The following is a 22,068-nucleotide window of genomic DNA, read 5'->3' on the forward strand; positions in this document are numbered from 1 at the left end:
GACTGATCCGGCACATACAGTGCTCTCTTCCAGATGGTTCCAGTCCACCACTGTTCTTTCAACGAAAGAATTTTTATATTGATCACTGCTCGCATTATCAAATTCAAGTTTGTAACATGGTTTTCAAAATGTTTTTGGTCACACAGTCTTTATATTTCACGGATTGGTTTTTACGTCGGCGTTTTAGCCTAACTAAGTAATCACAGGTGTCTATTGCCGGTACCATACCCTCCACTATCTTGAAAAGCAGCGCCAGTCTGTTGTACTCTCGCCGTTGCTGTAATGTTGGGAGTCGTAGCTCCTGAAGCATCCTTGTGACACAGCCCTCGCCGCAAGATCTATAGTAGTTCTTGATGAAGCGTGCCGCTTGTTGTTGTATTCGTTCGATGCGTTCACGTCCTTCCCAAGATATGGGTCCCAGATGGCAGATCCATACTCCAACGTAGAGCGTACGAGGGAGATGTATGCAAGCTCCCTGCAGTCTTGCAGACAGTTTCGAAGGTTGCGTCGTAAGAAGCCCAAGTTGGAATTGGCTTTCTTGCAGATGTTGGTGATATGAGTGCCCCACTGCAGATCTTCAGGCGGAGGAACGGAAGGTTACCCATGTCATCCCAATCGTAGATTACTTGACCCCAATGACCCATTGTGTCCGCTATGTCCATTCCCTAAGTTATAGGTTAATTACTGCAACCACTGACTATTACTTGGAACCAACTCCCCCCCCCCCATCCCCCTCCCAAATCCCCCCACCCCCACCCAGTGTCGCCCACTTTGCTCAGAACCAGTGTTAGATTAAATGAGCTATAATAGACCGAGGTCATAAGCTATAACTAAGTGGTCGCTGGAATCCCGTTTCCATTTCAATAACATCATCTAAGTGTTTCGATTAAATTTTAATTCGATAATACGTCTTACATTTCGCATGATTTATAGCTTTATCTCTGCATATTACACATTGTATGTAATCTATGTAATTTGTCAATGAGTTTTTACCTTACCAAAGACGAAAAAGTTTCATTCATGGGGTCAGGGGTTGTGGTGCGAATTGATTTACCTTCGTTATGTTAAAAAATATGTAAAACTTTCTAATGCTATCTAAAAGAATAACAGAGACCTGCCATATTTTTCATTTACAAATTGTAAGTGTTCTTATTTATTGCATATGCTAAATAAATGGCATCGGTCTGTTTACTCTCAGACCCTTGAATTTCATTGAAGCACTGAACTACTTATATAGCGTATGTACGGAGGAAGGAAGTAATGGCATTTGTAAGTACAATTTCAGCAATGTCGGTATACGTAGTTTGCGATTTTGGGAAGGCTTCGCTTCCCAAAAATCAATTTTGAAAAATATCATCATTCTTGATTGAACAACCAGAATGGACAAACATTACCTTATTCCCCTGGCAAGCTATACGCTTTCCATGCAGTAAGGTTCCTGTACTTTTTCCTCATTGGCGGTCTCTAACCTGTTGAACCCATCTATCTTCTTATCGTCACGCTCCTCTTTCGAATTTTATGAACAGGAGTGCGTGTCAAGATTAGTGACAGGAAATATCAAAATGCTAGTATGAAAATTCCTAGTAGATATGAGAAAGTAAAATAAATTCAGAGAGCATGTTAATAAAATTGTTAAATAATGTACATGTGTAGAAATAGGATGAAGTTAAAAGTGTTAGTTCAGGCATACTTTGCTGACTTAAAACTAGGCATAATAGTAACATGACCAAACAGATCATTCCAGAGAAATGTGACAGGCTGAAAAAAGTATGAATACGAAATAATCTGTGCAAACATGAATCTGGCAATAAGTGTGCCAATGGCAAGTAATTCTAACAGAAGATAGGAGATAATGGGGGAGTTGTTTAGCGACCAAGTCTTTTGTAAATAATTATTTTATTACACATATTATACCAAGCATCATTCCTGAGGTTTTCAAGGGTGTGTGTTGGGGTGGGGGGGGGGGGGGGGGGGGGGGGGGCTAAGGGTAGTTAAGAGTGGTTAAAGTCGCTGACTTCAAATCACTTGCCCCCTCCTCGATGTGGGTTCGAGCCTCACTCGGGGCGTTGATTACTTCATGCGAGGAAGCCATCCAGCTGGTATACGGAAGGTCGGTGGTTCTACACTGGTTCCCGCTTGTAATGAAATAATGCAAGGAGGGGCAACTGGGATCTTCCTCCACCAACAAAGCTGGAAAGTCGCCATATGATCCAGAATTATGTCGGTACGACGTCAAAAAATGAGGTTTTCAAGGGACCTCCAAAATAATAAATGCAAAATAAAAAAATGCATCTTGGAAACACTGAAATCAGTGGATTAGTCATTTTATCCATGATATTACACACCATCTCAAGGTTATTTGTGTTCTTTTTAAAGAGAGACTTGGTCACTCAAAATATTTATTTTTGAAAAACCCTGAGTGACGTGACGAGACCCAGTTGGGGATGGACAATGGTTTTGTGAGCAAGGGATTGGGTATTTTTACTTTTAGTAACACTTCTCTGCAGATGAACATCGACAATGTTTTGTTGCTATTTGTGCTGTCTTTACTGATGTGTGTGTCCCTTTAGAGTTACAATACCCTGAAAATCTTGCCTGGAAATGTTCATAGATTTTTTTCAAAAATTTCACTTTTAAGTAGTAATTTGAATGATTTGCACTTTTTGTGTAGAGAGTCATTTGACCTGAGTTATTCAAGTTTAATCGTATTCCTAGCCCTAATCAGCCTTTTAATATTCTTTTTTCAACCCTTACCCTGCTAAAGTTCTAAAATGGACTGATCTATCAATCAGTTTGGCAATAGCATATATTATTCGAACGGGTTTTCATTGAACTGAAAATTTACCCACTGAACAGCGAACAGTGCAAACTACTGGTCCCAAAGGCAGAATCACTTGCCAAGAGCAGGCTAAAGGTTAAAGGAAGGCAGGTCTTTTACTACGTATATTTTTGACTCTTACTATTTTTGAATACCGGATTGAATGATGTGCTATGTATTTAAAGCGTGTCTAAAGCGTGGGTATAACTCATAAAAATGTCTGCATTGGATATGTTAATGTTTGATTTGAAAAGATCCAAAATGCTTTTTAAAATGTTACCTCAAACTGAGTGGTGATGTATGACCTAGTGGGCCATGATAAATTTTACAATGCAATTATTTCATTACATAAATGCTACCTACATATCAAGTATAGATCTGTCATGTGATTCATCAAATATGGCAGGAAAACACGGAAAAGTAACCGGGAATTATTTTAATCTACCATTTGTCTGCGCCATTTCTCCATTTAGTGTCTGTATGCCTGAAGAATGTTACACACACATTGTGCATGCCCGTTTCAAATTTATTCTTTATTCTTTGGGATAATCTAATTACACTGTGCCAATCTCTACCCACAATGGTCTCCTTCGTCATTCAATTCTCTTGTAAAGTTGACGTTTTTCGTCATTCTCTACATAAAATATCAGTTTTTCAGTAACGCATATTCCCATCAAGAAATGTATCCCTACTATAGAAAAACTAAAAGAAAAAAGGTTGTTGGCTTTATCTACTTCAGCCCACTGAATAAACACCTCGTTTTTCCCAGTGTCACTTTCAATGACTAAGTTTTTCGTCTATCATGCTGTATAAGTAGAAATTATGAAGATGTAATAACGAATCATCGAAACTAACGGTGGTGAAAAGTCAAAGTTATATCGTTACATCAGCATCGTATATTTGAATTTTCGCCATCGTTTTTCAATGTTTCGTATTTACACTTTTCAACATCATAGTTTCGTCTTTTTGTGTTTTTTCCATCGTTGTTTCAATCGTAGTTTCATTGTTTCGTGGTTTCGTCTTCCCACCATCGTAGTTTTTCACTTTTTACCAAAGTCTGTCGATTGTCTAACATCATGGTTCAAATATTTCACCATTATAGTTTTAAATTTACAACATCATAGTTTCGCCTTTTTGTAATTTTATTAAAAAGACAAAACCTTGTAGAATGATTATACATGTACAATGATTGCCTTTTGGTGAGGTCGATATGTGGATTTTTCAGGTCGATAAATCCACATATCGACCGGACCTAAAAGGCAACAATTGTTTTATTATTAAATCCAACCTACTTATAAACATTAAAAACAAATATCTGCAGCCTTTGGTCATTTTTCGTGGCAAATTAATTGTGTACGACGTCGCATTGTTTTGACGTCAAACCGTAAATGACGTCACAGCTGGAGGTCAATACGTGTTCTTGGCTCCGCCTTCTAGTTAATATGACTTTTTATCATTGATCATGTGACTACATCTTAACCAATGGACTTTAAATATAGATTAAATAATAATATTTTTACACTTTCTCAACACTAAACATCATTTTATACGGACGTCATTGACAGAACTGCGAGGGCACTCTTACAGAAATCAAACACTAAAACTTTAGCCCCTTTATTATGTAGAAACAAGATCTGTATTTGAGTTTTGTTACATGATACATGGAAATATTTTTGCGTTCATCTGGGCGTCAATGTGTTTTATTCATTTTTGTATACAGCCTTCAATACGACAACAAACTTCAAACAGTTATTTGCGTGCAATTGGGCTATATTATAATTCACTTAACCTACAAAGCTGCACATGCAAGACAAGAAGGAGAAAAGACGAAACATCGAAACTATGATGATGATAAAAGTATACTAAATAATTTCAACTTTTCACCATAGTAAACTCGTTGTTTCGAATGTTCACCATCGTACAATTTCGACTTTTCGCCATCGTAGATTCGACTTTTCAGCAAATTAGTTTCGCTGTTTCAACTTTTCAACATTTTAGTATCGTACTTTCGTTGTTTTGAGTGTTTCACATGCTGTGATGGCCATAGATGGGCACTATAACATCAACATTGAACGTCAAAGGATGTTTTGGTCAACAGGAAATATACGGGAAGGACAGAAAATTTAAAAAAGGAGAATCGTTGAAAGAGAATATGAAGATTTTATATGACTGCCTGTGTAGGAAGGGTTTTTCCCAAACCCAAGGGGCAGTTTGGAACGGAAAACCGAGCGCAAGCGAGCTTTTCATGTATGCTGAACTTCAAACAATGATTTTATTCAACAACAAATCACTGTTTGGGATACATGTATATCATTTCTAAAATATATATTTATATCCACTTGAACTGGTCTAAACAATGTCACATAATTAATAATACATAGAGGATATTTGTTTGTCTTGAATGAATATTGAATATATCTCACTGTGAAGTGAGAAATGAAATATTTTCATGAGCGCGTAGCGCGAGTGAAAATGTGAACATTTCTCACCGCTGCAAATATTTGTTTTTTTCTCAAATAACCGATATAATAATAAAACAAATGTTTCCTTTTAGAATTTTGGTCAATTTAAAGATGTATTGACCTATTCAAAAGGCAAGAATTGTATCAAACTGCAGTGGGAAAAATATTTCATTTTGTTATGAACTGTTTAAACATTTTCAACATTAAAGCCTAACAAACTTACACCATATTAACCTTTTGAAAACATTTTCATTTACTGACCAATGTGTTACTTGAAGTTAATGAGTTATCGCCTGTGTGCCTTTAGTAAAATACGGAAGCTGGTGTGTCCCCTCGAAACAGAGATGTAGCTTTTCCCTTATAGAACATATATCTCGCCTAGGCTAAATATCTTCCCACCGTTGTGTGTTTTTAGGTAACATTTTTTTTGTTCCGGCCAAGTCAAGCCCGCAAGTATATAAAGTCTGTCACGCGTTTTAAAAAAGTGTGTTGCGAGTTTGGAATGCACTGGAAAATTAACGTCTAGCAAAACAAATAAAAAATACTATGAAGAACTGTAACAGTATGTCACACAGTATACTTTATTACACATATACATGCATACATAAAATTTATATTGCGCAATTCATTACACGTATGCACAAATAGCATTACTACTACGTTTTAGAACCTATCTCTTAGACACTTTTTTGTTTTCTGGTTGACTACTTCATTAATACAAGTTTTACAAAAGAATACTTCAACCTTGATGAAAACAACATACATTACGAGGAACGTTTATTAAATATATATAAAAAATCAAAGCTCCTATAAAAGTACATCTTGCACATCCAAATGTTACATGAAAATTATCTAAGCATATGACAACTGAAAAGAATATAACTTTATCGGTCATTTCTAATATCAATGAAACGGGAGACAATACAGACAACACGTGTTTGGTTTTTGAGTCTTTATTCGTTTTAAGAATCCTTCATTGACTGGAGGTAAGGTCAGAAATATCTGGCTCGATAGAAACTGTTTATGCGGTAACGAGGCTTTGCCGAGTTAGCTACAAAACAGTTACCCGAGATGTAGAAATTTCCATCCGCATCTTCAACTATTGATAGATTCTCTTTCTCGCATGTCGTATTCTAGTCTGGCTACCGACCAGATAATCTTTTTTATAGAAGAAAAGGGACATAATTATACAAAATTTGAATAGCCTCCGGAGTTATCTCCTATGAACAAAACATACGGTCTGAACACAGACTAGCCGTATTCTTCAATTAGTAGAAGGAATTGAATGAATTATGTTCTTTTGTGCGCCTTTTTCAACATACTAGCACATGGCTTTACGCATTCATTTATGAATTTCAGCAAGCGAGTCATTTTACAACCCGGGATCCTGTCCGGTATGCAAGAAAGTAAGTACCGGTATTTATACATTATGCGCTGTGTAAAAATTTTCGTAGAGAATACATTCATCCTGTAAAAAGAGAAGCTTTCTTCGGAAGATTTCATTTAAAAATGATTAAGCACTTGCAGTCCGTACTCGAACTTAGTGTTGTAATGTTTTCTGGTCCACTGGGATCGCGGAAGCCATAGTAGGGTTTGTTTACAGCGGTGCTAGGTCGCATGAGAAGTCATACACGTTTCATTACTTCTGATCAAATAGAGTCTTATATATTTCATTAGACAAATTTCTTTAGGAAAAATGATTCTATGGAGTTTAAGCTTGATAGGACTACACGCTACGAAAGCTTAAGCTGGCGCAAAAGAGACATGGCGGATGTTGTATAAATTTCGTTACTTGCAAAAGACAAATTAAATCAAACTAAGTTTGATATAATTTTGTTAAGATACATTCTTTTCTTCCAAAGGATATCAGTTACAGACATAGAGTTGATGTGGTATCTGCTTATTCACCGTTAGCTTGATGAGATATCAGCCTACATCTTTTTAATTTCAGTGTATCAGTAAAGTGTACAAAACTTTGGTTCCATGTATTGTCAGTTTACATATATTTATCTCAATTTACTTTCATTTTACATATACATAACCTGATTTAGGGTCAGTTTACTTATACTTCTCTTGAGTCACTATCAGTTTACATATATTTAAGTATCAGTGTTCTTATAACAGTCTCTATTTAGTATCAGTTTACATATATTTAGATAGATTTAGTATTAGTTTGTTGGTACTTAGTTTGCTTCAGTATAAGTGTAGCTAGAAAGGTATAAGTTCACAAGTATTAAGCATGCTCTGATAACAGCTAACAGGTATTAAGCTTGATTTAGTATCAGCGTACAAATATTTAGCTTGATTTAGTATCAGCGTACAAATATTTAGCTTGATTTAGTATCAGCGTACAAATATTTAGCTTGATTTAGTATACATATAATAAGCCAGATTAAGTGTTGTTAATATCATGCGCCTCGTAGTAATCCTCATAGCGGATACACTGGTCCATGTAGGGGAAGGTCTCCGGTGGGCAGTTTGGGATGCAGTGTCCCTGGTAACGGTAGTGCCGGCAGTACTGAAACAAAGGAATGATTCGAGGTCTGCAGGTTCAGTCTAATAGAACAACTATCAGAGTCCGTATTTATGAACTTTTAAAAGTCTGCAATTTTAGACGAAGACTTGGGAACATTGATTGAAACTGATTTGAAACAGTAAAATCATTTGATTTATGAGCTTATGATATGAAATGATAAATCTATTATTGCAAATATATACATATGAATGTATATGCCATAAAGTATGAATGTATGAAAAAGTTGTTAAAATGAATTATTTAAAGATTTTTAGACCTTTCCTTGTTGAAAGAAAGCTAATGTTAATGAGAATGTGTAGACAAATGTTAGAAAATAACTACATACAGACACTTTTGTCTTAATTGGCTGTTGACAACATCACTATCTTGAAATCCGTTAATGCCGAAAGGACACTTCTGTGTAAAATTCAAGCTTTGTTCTCAGCAAGTTTCCATCTTGACATAGGATAGTGTATTGGACTCAAAATGTGTAACTTAATGAGTCATTGAACAATTAACAGCAAATTTTATACTGGAAATGACACGTAATACGGCGACCAGTGGAGACAATTTGAGATATACCTACCTCACACGCCGTGTCTATCCACCCATCATTGCAGCCGAGACATTCCGGATGACAACATCCCAGCATGCCCTCCTCAAAACAAGTACCATTCTGGCAAAACCAGGCACATTCCATCCGGTTTACTGGGGAAAAAAGTGAAGCATACATTATTATATATTATATTTTTTTGTTATATTGTCATTTGTAGGCATGTTTTTGGTATTACAATGACATGTGTTTTTCAAATTCTCAAAATTACGTTCTCTTAAAGTTTGCTCATTGCTAAACTCGCTGGACGTAAATCTGAAACGGTAACTGAAGCGTTCTTTTTTATTTATTCCGTGAGATAAGAATATACTAGAAATTTCAAATCGAGTCTTCGTAAATAACATTTGTACAAATGTCGGTAACATTTGGATACGCCTGTATACATGTTTTTATATTTTGTGTATACCAGTCGACGAACGTTTGAATTGCTTATTTATAGGTTTTATATGAAACTAGCGAAAAATGATATTTTCAAAGAAATTTCTTTTGCTCTGTTTAGCCCACAGCTTATTTACCAGTCTGACAGAGGTCAGGCCCGGGTCCCCAACATCTTCGAGTTCCTTCCTCATCCGTACATGCAGCATCGCATTCATCACCTGTATCATATCAAATTGGTAAAAATGTATCATATCAATTTGGTAAAATGTATCATATCAATTTGGTAAAATGTATTATCTAAAGAGCTTTTTTTATACGTCATTTGTTTCTTCCTAGTGCACTGAGTCAATGATACAATAATTCCCATACTTTTGTTTAACATTACAATGGGAGCACGTATAATGAAAGAAACCAAAGAAACGAACACATAAAATGAACACACCGGGACACCACTTTAGGACGGTTGGTGGCCAAACTCTCTCCCTTGGGAGATTAAACCGATAAATTGCAAACAAACTCTTGACTGTTAAACTCCACCATCTTCCATCAAGTTACAGGACAGTATTAATAAAATTTACCTTGTTTATAGCATTTTCTCAATAAATTTAAGAGTATAACGGTGTGTGTTACAGAAAATAACGAGTCACTTACAATCGTCGGGTTTTCTCTCGTAGATTTGTGTGACCGAACCTTTTGCCAGTACATCCCATTCAATTGTGTTTGTAAAGCAGACAGACCAGTGTGATATCATAACATTACCATTTATTTCTGCAATCGAATGTAAATAAACAGCTGAGTAGTGCATATTTCTCACGCAAATCACAATGTCTGTCTAATGGACAAACAATAATTAACTGTGGTTACTTAAAAGCTACGTGGAAACATCTATGCAGAAATTCATGTGACTGGACTTGTTTTATAATCTTCTTAGCATGAAATTTCACAGGCAATTTTACAAAACTCATACGAATGAGTATTAAATAGTTATCACAAAAGGTACTTTTAAACTTTTGAACGTCTCTCCGCTGCGACAAAAAGAAATAACGAAATGGCACGAATCAGCCACCATATAAACGTCATTGTTACAGTAACAGTTAGTGAATGTAAAACATTTTGACTTTCATATGCTTCTTCGTCATTGATATGTACATTATATCATTAAAAAAAACAAGGACTATACATCTCCAACAGGTAAAAGCCCTTCCGGTTAGCTCCATAGGGAAAGCGCCGATCTACGGATCTCAGGTTCACGAGTTCGATCCACGGGCGGGGCGTATTTTCTCAGTGGCGTTTTGATAGAAGACATTGAGTCTGACATCAATCGCCTCCACCTCCGATTCATGTATGCAAGTTGGCAGTTACTTGCTGAGAACAGGTTTGTACTGGTTCAGAATCCAATCAAACAAACAAACAAAACTCACAGGTAAAAACACGCCCAAAGAATGCAACCATTCATATATCAAATAATTTTAAGAAAACAAAGTGTATTTTAAGACGATTTCCTAAAGCACCAACAAAAAGCCTGGCAATAAAAAATAGAAAGTCATACAATTTTACTAATGATGTTTATGTGAATGAGAAAATACAAATATATATATATACACTACGTAGGCATCGCAAAAATTGAACGAGAGATTTGCTCAGAATTTTCTGTCATTTTACTACACACATGGTAAATCTATATAGGCATCTCAAAAGTTTATAGTCTGCTTTAAAATCACTGCAAAGTCTAAAATGGGTATTTTTAAGAGCACAAGTATTGAGAACCCGGTTCGTTGAATATTTAACGTTTCGCAGTAATTTCGACATTAAAATGTATACGTTAGAATGAAATAAAATATACTTAGACGTAAAATTATTATGGCTCTGCATGTAACTGAAACTGATAATGATGTGCAACGTATTTTACAATATCATGCATGTACATAAATATATATTTTTGAAACGAAACTGTGTACAATTGTTTTTGTTTTGTGATGCTAACATATATGCGATTGGAACCCTTACAAGACACAACAATGTATTCTTAAGCAACCGTTAAGCTGTCTGCATATTCACTGCTCAACAAAATGCATTTTTTTTGTTTGTTTTGTTTTGATTTTTTGTTTTTTCGTGTCCTTAACTTTATAACAAAGAAAATTGAATTACCTTTCAAAGAAGGCATTTGTAAACCTCCCTTATTCTGTGATAGTATTACACTGAAGGCGTAGTGATTTCCCTTGTACTGAAACAGGCTTTCCCCTCTTATCTGAACCAAATTTGTCAGCGGAATGACGTCAGCATCGTTGTTTAGGATTAGAACGTATCCGGTTACCACTTCTATGGTTTCCAGGAAACTAAGGTCAAAGGTCGTATCACCTCTACTCTCCATGTGCGTTATTTCCAGGTTACCATGGACAAACGTGCAGCCAGAATAAAGTCGTCGCATCCTTCTATAATGATAGAGAAGCCCACCCGACCGGGAGAATCCATTTGCTGTTCCATAACAAACTGAAACCAACGAGGTCATATGCTCGAACAAAAACAACAACAACAACAACAACAACAAACAAAGAATAATGTCATATGCTTTAACAAAACGAATGCATTTATATTTGGAGATCTAGATCTATTACCTTCCTTCATATTTCCTGTAACTAATTCCCATTTTTTAGACGTTTAGAAGTATAAGTCACGCAAATATGTGTCACACTTGCGAGAAATATTGCACGTAATAGACAGTAAGATGAACAAAAGATTAAACACGATATTTCTTAAAAAGTCAGGCGAGTTCTTTGCCCGCTATTTAACCTTGATCTTTAAAGAGATTTTCATCATTTTGTAAGTTACAAGAGATGAGCGGAGCTTTAGATGTGAGCGGCCTTAACAGCTTAACCTCCCAGTGTGTTCATCTTTGTTTCCAGGATGATAATTATACATGCTGTGTGTGAGGAAAATGAGAGAAAGTGGTGTAAACATTGTTATTACACGTTAAAGCATAGCAAAAGTTCCTTCTAGGGCACATCTGTATAAATATAAAATGATCATCTTGTAAAATTTTGGTTGCAATGTTTGTTTTATACTGCCAAAAAGTGTCAAGTAAGTATTTACGCTAGTTATTTAACATACATTGTTAAAGTCGCCATATGACCTATCATGTGTAAATCTGTTACCACTACAGTAGAGTAAATACGGCAATAAGACATTTACCCGGTCAATCCATTACGATTCGAAGCGTGAATTTGTTGCGCATAATTAGAGGGTCTTGTTTTGCAATGGGGTTTGTTTTCACATATTAACCATGCATTTGAAGGTAACGATAATATTTAATTGTTTACATTTAAATTTGCTGATATATGTCAATCTGGTCGACTGAATGTACATTATGTTATGTCCTTCAAGAATGGAGGAAATAAAAGAATCAATCAATCATCATCGGGTTTAGTAATATGTAATCCACGGAACGCGTTCAGTCAGAGAGTCGCCTCAATTAGGAAAGAATAGTTTAACGTCAGAGGTTATTTCTAAGGTCACGGAGTTTAATTGGCCAGCTTGTAATGACAACAGCTTTCGATATCAGTAGCTCAGTCAAGTGTGACTTGCCGAATTAATAATAACAAACTGGTACTGTCATTACGGAGGTAAAAATAATGTTGTTTGTAATTTTTATCTTAGAGTTAGGTAGCATTACAAAGTATCGCACAATATAGGATTACATTTCTTCTGATGTCCAGACCTGTAGACCCGGCCTTTGATGATTGTTCACATTCAACATGAAGCCTCATAAACTCTACCTCTGTAATTGCAAAAAAACAACAACAACAACAAAAAAAAAAACAACAAAAAACATAAAGCTCCGAGGAGTTTTATGTTGAATATCAAAAGGCCGGGTTTAGATATTCATTAACACCAGAAATATGGTTTAATCCTTATATCTAATTCCAAGTAAATAAGTTTCCGCCCTGATACGTCATTTTTTAATGATTTCGCTCTCAACATCAAAATTTTCGAGAACAACTGTCATCAAATTTTGAATCGAAATCATGCTAATCGGATATGAATTGATCTTATTAATGAAATGACGTCTCGTTCAAAAATGAGAAAGTTATCGCCATTTGTCGAATATTACTGCTCTCATTAACGCAAAGTTGAAATATGCCCATGAAGGCAAAAATGTAAAACAAGGGGTTCGTGACTGTATAAAAGTCTCGGACGATCCTGTCAAATTGCTCGAATTAACAAATATTGAAATTATTAGCTGGTAACATTTAGTAAATAAAGAATTTTAAGTCCGACAACCAACTCAAAATATAACTCTGTTTTAACTGTATCAAAATTAATACGAAATTTTCAAAGGAAGTAAGTATGTAAGGTAAAAGTTTCAATTAAATATTTCAATGAATATTTTATAGGTATGGCAGTGCTTATATTCGCCTTCGGTGCAAAGCGATTCAAAGATCATGTGCAGCTGCAATTAAAGATTCTGCTTGGTGTATTGTATGCCAACGTTACATTACAGTTTGATGCAATGACATTACTAAGTATAAAAGTTTACACTCTTTCATCACGCACACGCACATACAAATATGCTTGCAAGTAAATTGAGCAATTCAGTGGACAACATCGTTAAATATCAAAATTATCAATTCCAGTTCCATTATATATACACTTCATACAGTCGCTGCTCTTTGTAGCCTGTAGCTAATGTTCTACATTGATTTTGTCAACAATGGTATTATACTCTAGAGTAAAATCGCGTTTGTCGTAAAATGATTTTATTCAAACCAGCAACTTTTATTTAGTATATAAAGGACTACAGTTTGAGGCAATGCTCGGCAATTAACGTGTGATTATGAATTCTCCGTATGAGATTTCGGCATCATTCGGTCATAGCAGAAAATTCGTTTTTATGCTGAAACCGAGTACAGAGAAAACGAACGGAAGATGACGGAAATTGACGGAAGATGACGGAAATTGACGAGTGTCATTACGGCTCCATTACCTTAAATTAAATGCTGTTATGGCTGTCTCCTAAATTTCAAATATGTCTGAGGTATATAGAATAAAAGGTGTGGTAATTATTTTCCAAACCTCTCATTTTGATATTTAATTTGTTTTCTAACCAAAGATAAGCAATGCTATTGTAATTTTGATTAACATGAATCTACTGTAGCAGTTTTACTTCTGATTATTTATTATTGGGAGAATAATTTTCATTGAGTTCGTACTTTCGCTGGTCCACAACAATTAATTTCCAATGAACAAGTTGAATTACTACTTTCAGTATTTCTGTATATATTTAATGTCCGAAATCCTCTACCTCTTGTAGAGATAGTACCTACTTTTTTTTCAAAACATAGGTATGATGTTAAAAGGCTTTGAAATGCATGCAAACGTCCATATCTTTCTCAAAAATACATATATTTACTATATTTTAGCTCTATTTGTTCCTAAGGAATAGTCGATTTGGCCAAAACTACGAAATTGTCTGCTAAATTAAAATAAGATTAAATAACTTCAAAGAATCAATGTTCCCAAAAATATAGAATATAAGTTCTTTTTACGTAACACATATGTTTATTTTGATGTCTGTTAGTTATGTAGAAAAAAAGATTTTATAGATACACAAAGCTTGGAAATAGTACATTGTTGACATCAGAACTCTAGTAATTTGAAAAAGTGAATCTTTTATCGGAAGTATATAATCTGTAAAATGATAATAATTTTTAGTTTATAAAAAGAAATATACCTTTTCCTCTTAAAAGTGTCCCTTCTTGCGCCGCTAGTCCAAAACCCGCAAATGCTGCTAAAAGTATTAATTTTAGTCCATTTTTGAAAAAAGTTCTATCGTAAGTATTTTTCATTTTTATTTTTAATGTATGTTTTAATCTTCTCAGAGATTCCAACGTTTCAGTTAACTCAACGGCAGATATCAAACACTAAAACTACGTACTGTAGTCAACTTTATTATCGTACAAATCAATGAGACTCACAGTAGCTAGACAACGATTGGCTAGCAATTATGACTAGCACTTATATGGTGTAGTGATACACAAATGACCGAAAAATAGTCCATTTGTTGTAATATTGCCTATATTTATAACACCAGACTATTTCATCTGAAGCAAAATGTCAACACTGACGCCAGTATCTATTATCATCTTTGTTCAAGCCTCGATTATTTAGTAATAATATTAATGACATACTATCTGGCTGATACACTTCCTAAAATTGTCGTATCATTGACTCTGTGAATCAAAGGTTCGTAGCATCGTAAAAGAATGTTAATCGTCACAAACTTTGCTTAAAGACCATTTTTGTTTTGAAGTATGATACATATATGGTAATGGAGCATACTAAATAGTTTGATATTCTGAATTTATAACTTGTACTTAAATGGTGTTTTCTTGTTAATGTTACTTCAATGTTACAAACGGACTGGTGCACAAGCCAATTGAACATCATCATTCAACAGCCCGTTCTACGCACTGTAACATAAAGATTTCACTTTTGAAATAAATGCAGTTTCAATAGATAAAAGTGAGCTATTAAATTTTGAATTTATAACGGGGTGGTCATAATGTAAAATTTCTTTTGTTTCTATTACTTCGTATATTGTTCGTGCTATTTCTTATTCATCTATATATCAATTTCGTTCAAACAAAACAATAACAACAACTTTTATTTAGCAAAATTATCAGATACATGCCATTGGCTAATGCTTATCAAAAACTGTTTAGCGCAATAGAAAGTTTGAGAAAATAATACTTGTTCTTGTTTTCTGCATAAGACATGCCTAACGATTTATTTGTCTGTTTCTGATTTAAATTCAATCAATATTTGTTTACATTACCTGCTGTTGTCGCTATTATTAACCTTAATTTTATGGTACCGATTTAATGGATTGATTACTAATTGTAGATTTACTTTACTACAAATAATTTTATTCTTTGTATATACAAATACAATACAATTTATTGTATGTATTCTTTGAAGGAAGGGCAGTTTGCTGACTTTGTAAGAACTTCCTGCCAACGTCTTTGTGTCTGTCTTTAGATGTGTCTATTTTGAGATGAGTATATTTTAAGATGTGTATAAGTTTTGGGATGCGTATATTTTCAGATGAGAGAATTTTGATATCAGTATATTTTGAGATGTGTATAAGTTTTTGGATATGTATATTTTGAGATGAGTGACTTTTGAGATCAGTATACTAGTATTTTGAGACGTGTATAAATTTGGGGATGTGTATATTTTGAGACTAGTAAACTTTGAGATTAGTATATTTTAAGATGTATATATTTTTTGGGATGTGTATATTTTGAAATATATATAATTTTTATAATTTTGAGGGTGTGTATATTTTGAGATGTATAAAGAACACTAGAATGTTTGCAAAAGTAGCTTTGTGAAGCAACTTTCAAAAGGAGATTTATTTCGATGCGATAACCGTATATTCTATAAAGAGGTAAAACGTTTGATCATCCCTCCCTTTTTAAAGCTGATTTCACTGTTTCAAACGTTAGAAAGTATTTTTTTATATTTGCCAGAGCTTGAGTCAATTGTACAAAATTATATTATTTGGAGATAAGCTGATTTTCTCATCTAAAATATGACGCCATCATTATCGTGCCACACTGAGCGTTGGCGACCGAGGATTTAGTGTTTTACGTACAATTTTATTTTTCTAATGTTATTGACCTATGAATATCCTTCCGCATGTCAAGCAAATCATTGCAATCGTCACTTTGTTACAGAATGAATGAATGCGATTATTTTAGTTGAAATAAATTGTTTACAAAATACATTTAAATCAAATTATCATACTTCGAGTGTATAAGTACTAAAAATTCCAAATTAAGTGGCACTTTTCTCAATATTTCTGTATAAATATTAGCAAAAGTTTATATTGGGCTAATTGTTTGGTCTTATTTTCTTTATTTTGAAAGAAAAAAGCATTCATAATATGAGAGGTGTTCTGCTTATATTTGAACACTTTACAAACATGCGTGCATATTTGATTAAATATGTGTGTAATAGTAACAAAGTTTTATATGAGATTCGCTGAAGTAATAGACTATTCTGGAACTCTTATACCAAGACGTCAAAGCTATATTGATAGCTTACTGGTCCAGATTCTTCCAAATGCCCTTAGTATTAATTCTAAGTCATCTTTTGGTCTTTATAAGCCTCTTCTGAAGAACTTTGTCTCCAGGATTCCTTATATACGTAGGTTATTTTTGGCTACACAGACTCGGCATGAATGCCATTGACTTTCCTACTTTTAAGATTAGAAGAACTAAATATTTTCCAAATTCAATTGCATATTTTCTAATACAACCTCCAGGAACGGGTCTTTTCTTTACTCATTTGTGCAATGTTGTGTTGTAAAACATGCATATTTCGATAACTTTGCATCCTAATTTAAAAATAACACGATTCAAAGTTCAAAGGAGAAAGTCCTTACTTGGTTGGCATACATTTTATGTATGTAAATCGTAAGATGCGATGGATTTTAATAACCGTAGGTGTTGCAACTGTAGGTACTTTCAAATTGGCATAATTCTTGAATTCCACCAATACTATTTTAATGCACTGCAACTCAATGCCATGACGTTGATTTTGAACAGCCAAATGTTATATTTGCACTCCTTTACCGCTATTTTCATATTACTACGTGAAAAGCCCCAGTGCTGTGCTGTCTAATTTGTCATCTATTTTCGCGAGTTCATCCTAGATTTTTTTTAATCAAAGCACATGTATCTATGAGATATTGTAACAAAAAACAACAACAAAAAAAAAAAAAAAAAAAAAAAAAACCCAAAAAAAAAAAAAAAAAGAAAAACAACAACAAAAAATGCAATGCACGAATTTTGAAATTATTGTGTACGTCTTTCAGATTCTAATTCAAAAGTGTTCAGTCATAAGACGATAAGACGAACACATCTCGTATATAAATGTAGGGACAATAAAATCTGTAAGAAGATCCTTTGTAAGCATACTCGCTTACATTGAGTCTGTCCATGTGAGGTAATGTAACGTGATCCACTTATCACCTCCCCTAGCACCAGTTCAAGCGAAATTCTATTGTTATAAAATTGAATGGAATCCATGATGCATAAGGGCCATGATATTTCAACACAGCTTGTGTTACGGTCACTTACGCAGAGCCTTCACCTTAAAAGCCAATCTCTGACAACTGAGTCAAGAACTCGACTCTTTGGCTCAGTGGTTGGAGCACTGGACTAGCACTCGAGCGACCCGGAATCGAGTCCCGTCATAGGAACTTACAATATTTCGTTATAAAATGCTATGCTCTTTGATTTGTTACGCCCAAAAGTCGTAAGACTGGTAATAGCTAAAGGTGTTTTTTCATCTTGATACCTTTTTATCGAAAGCTCACAACATCAGACAGGCAATTGTAATAAAACGAATAAAAACCAAATTATCAATTAAATAAACTGCAGAAAGCGAGAGCTTGCTTTTATATATATCAAGGAAGCATGAAAATGCCATGTAATGTATATTAGATCAAAGGTTTGAGACAATTGATGTTTTGTAAATCAATGAATGGATAGCATGTGATAAACAAGCACGAGTGATCAAAAAACAAAATGTCCGTGTATTTGGTTTAATGATATTAGATCACTGATTAGAGATTTCAGAAAAAAATCATTATAATCAACAACAGACGTTGAAGGACAGACAGTGCATCACACTTGTATATTATATCGATTTGAAGTTTGTTTGTTCACTCAACTGAAGAAGTGACATGTATACATATGTAGGGCAACTCTGAAATTCTGAGGTTATAAACAGAAAGCTATGTTAGCTTATTACGGTTGTCCTCTCCTTTGGGTAGAAATCATCCTAAGAAGGTTTTCCTGGAAGTCTTTTCCCGCTCTATTTATTATGTATAAGATACGAGTTTATATTTTATCAAGGGGTGCTTTAATATTCAATTGATCACATACACAATGATAGCAGCCTTTTTGACTTCTGCCCTGCGAAGTCTTTGATAGTTCATACGGTTTACAAAATAAATCATACCGGCATTAATTGCGTTTCTGATTTCCCAGGCTACTAAAGCAAACAAAAGCAATAAAAAGAAACAATGTTTTGGTAAGTAAGTTTTTTCAACAAAGTTATTTGGAAAATATACTAATTTATAGAAATTTAACTATTTATCCGATTTGTTCAAAGTGAATAGTATTTCGATTAAAGTAAGTAAAAAATGACACAAACTGTTTAATCGAACAAGTGCAGTATATTAAGGCACCGCCTAGAATGGGGATTTATCGTTGATATACCTTTCAATAGCAATTTCATCATGAAAAAATTCGGATAATTCAGACATTGTTCAGTTTACCTTGTTGTCTACTTCGTCTTATATAACAAAGCGAATACTGATTGGAGTTTTAAGTTAGCTGTGAGTAGTGCAATCCTTTTGTTTGTAAACAAACAGGCGACAGGAAGTGTGGCAACACGCGTGCGTTATCATGATGACGTACCTACTGTAGGCCTATTGGCCGAGCACCTGCGATGTCGGTATAATACTGTTTGTGTGTGTGTGTTTTTTTTTTTTGCAATCCGCGCAGAAACTTGACAGGCTTTACACTTCCTTACTGTTTAAAAAAATATTTTCAATTGCATATTATACATTTTCAAATCGAAAAGGAAATAACAGAAACGTGTTGGCACGGTTTACGAATTTCTGCAACTGATTCGGTGTGCTCTGTTACTCATGCAGACAACCAGTCTGCGGAAAAGACATAAAACGGAAACGGAAGACATCGAAAAAATTGCCTCGGTATCCATATTCAGACAACAAAGACAAATAACGTTACCGTCTTGGGGATTTTCATCCCCTATAAGTAAAAAGTTCGAAAGTTATCCGGGGGTGGTTCGGCAATATCCGTGCGATAACGTATTTTCGTCCATATTCTTTGGAACACTCACATAACTTGCTGTAAAAATGTGGAAACAGCCGAAAGCGTATATGGAAATTCGTAACTTTCCGATCGTTATTATAGGGCTACGACCATAAAAGCATTACAACGTGGCTTGCATTTTTATAGGTTTTCATTACCTGTTTATTGCGTAATAATATTATATCTCATTTCAGTCTCGGATTAGGTAGGTCAATATTGTACTTAAATCTGTTCCAAACGATCGATTTCACGGCTTCTAAACCAGTTAATTAGAAAACGAACTCTGTCGTAGGTTCATGTGTTGAATACGTGCACTGAAATATGAATGTTTTCAATTATACACATCTAAATAAGATCAGCCGATTTCTTTGGAATATATCAGTTAATATAACGAAAACACGAACATGAATACGCCATTGCTCATTATTAATTATGTTTGAAGCAAGTCAACTTTTTTTTTACAAAAAGCGGCACTTCGACGCTTTTGATCTAGCTTACAAGCTGATTGTCACTAGAAATAATTTTATTTTATAAAGTATACTTGAAAAAGTATTGAGTTAATCTACCCATGAGTCAGTGGCAAACTTTGTGCCAACTGATTAAAACAGCAACGTTTCTAGCTTTCTATAGATTAAACAAAAATTATTTGATGGGTGAACAAAAATCCTATCAGGCCGTTAAATCAGCTTGAAATCTCCGGATCTCTGTAATCGCTGGCAACGGACCTACACATTTTATTTAACCAAGTGAAAGACAGCAGGTCAATTTACAACTGTGAGGAGTTTCATTATCTACATTTTGAGATTTTTTTTTGTATCCAAAAATGTCACCGAAATTGTAATTTCTCACTGACTTCCATTATGAAAACTTGATAGAGGTATAAATATGTTTCAAGTAAGTGTAGCAAAATAATCAAGTGCACGATCTTATCAATTTTATTTTGGATTTTTCAGTACGTCCAAACTTTGTTATCTCGGACTCGACGGGACCGGCAAAATGTATTAGAATTATAGGTAGTTCGATCTATCGAGCAATATAGATGATTTGACCGGAACCTGACGATGATGGTGTACAAATTATCCGAGTTCGAGCAAACGAAATGTAGTTTAATCAAATTCTACATTGATTTTAACACGCAGAACTACCTTAAACGTTATTAACCTTTGTATGTTGTCACATGTTTTCTGCAGATACAGTGTCCCTAAGCAAATCGCCACGTAAACGATTGCCTCAGATTTAACAGTGGAGGCATATGAAAATTTTGATTGCCGCCTTAACGTAAATCACAGTGCATGCAACATGCACGTCCTTCCAATTGTTGTGTTCAAAGTATAGGTGCTCGATCACTACCTGTGTTCATAATGTACCCACAACGACCCACCAAACAGAAATACAAACAAACAAAAATATGTTGGTATTAACACTTAAAAACAAATAAAAATATGTCGGTATTTTAACACTGAAACGAAAACGATATTTCAATAAGTGCATCTCTGAACTTTTAAGTTATAATACGTTTTCTTCGTTTTTTGGAGTAGGAGTGAGGGGTCAGGTGGCATGTGGAGGGACGAAAGAGGAAAGTCTATTATGGGCACAGGAATGAAGGACGTGCACCTGTGATTCCAGACAGAGCTCGATTCGTTTACTTCTTGGATGACAAAGGCTACGCCTGGAACGCAACATTTCGTTTTAAATCCGGAAAAGTTATTTACTTGCACAGAAAATTGATCTTTTCTGAAATCCAGGACAGAACTACATGTCGTTGTGTTCTGAACGAACTACAGCGTAATGATTCATAAATCTTCTTCAACATGAAAACTAATGAAATAAAACACTTCGATACAGACATCTAAATGTACCGCTTTATTTATCAAGTGCACTGTAATGAATGCAATGATCAAAGAACTTGAAAACATAATTAAACATTGAACAAATTGGCTTTCAGTCAGTACATTCTACATTGCATGAGCGCGAGCTTTAACTATGTAACATATGGAGCAATAGGTGTAGAGGCAAACAAAGAATTTATTTCATCAGCAATATATACTAGACATATACCTTTGTGATAAACGTAAAATAAAGACTTTTTTCAAGCCTTCTTTACATTGAATATATGTATAACGTTTTTTTTTCTGAAAACATAGTTTTGAAATTACTTTGTAAATTACCTTTAAGAGAATTGATCCAATTATATTCACTTTGCTACCTCATTCTATTTTCAGTGCTACCTCATTCCATTTTGAGTATTTTGAGTGCTGCCTCATTCCATTTTGAGTATTTTGAGTGCAGCCTCATTCCATTTTGAGTGCTACCTCATTCCATTTTGAGTGATACCTCATTCCATTTTGAGTAAACTAATACCACACGCTTGT

General features: G+C 34.5%; 1 protein-coding gene across 1 annotated transcript; it reads right to left on the reverse strand.

Moving 5' to 3' along the window:
- Window positions 1-6,887: 6,887 nt before the first annotated feature.
- LOC123539290 (receptor tyrosine-protein kinase erbB-4-like) lies at window positions 6,888-11,272 on the reverse strand. The gene is made up of 5 exons (XM_045323858.2): window positions 10,935-11,272; window positions 9,438-9,554; window positions 8,924-9,004; window positions 8,382-8,503; window positions 6,888-7,798 (listed from the first exon to the last, which is right to left on the reverse strand). Exons 1-5 carry the CDS (start codon window positions 11,212-11,214, stop codon window positions 7,673-7,675), a joined length of 726 nt encoding a protein of 241 aa, XP_045179793.2. The 5' UTR covers window positions 11,215-11,272; the 3' UTR covers window positions 6,888-7,672.
- Between the last annotated feature and the right edge of the window lie 10,796 nt (window positions 11,273-22,068).

This window comes from Mercenaria mercenaria, chromosome 18 (genome assembly GCF_021730395.1).
Source record: "Mercenaria mercenaria strain notata chromosome 18, MADL_Memer_1, whole genome shotgun sequence".
NCBI classification, from domain to species: domain Eukaryota; kingdom Metazoa; phylum Mollusca; class Bivalvia; order Venerida; family Veneridae; genus Mercenaria; species Mercenaria mercenaria.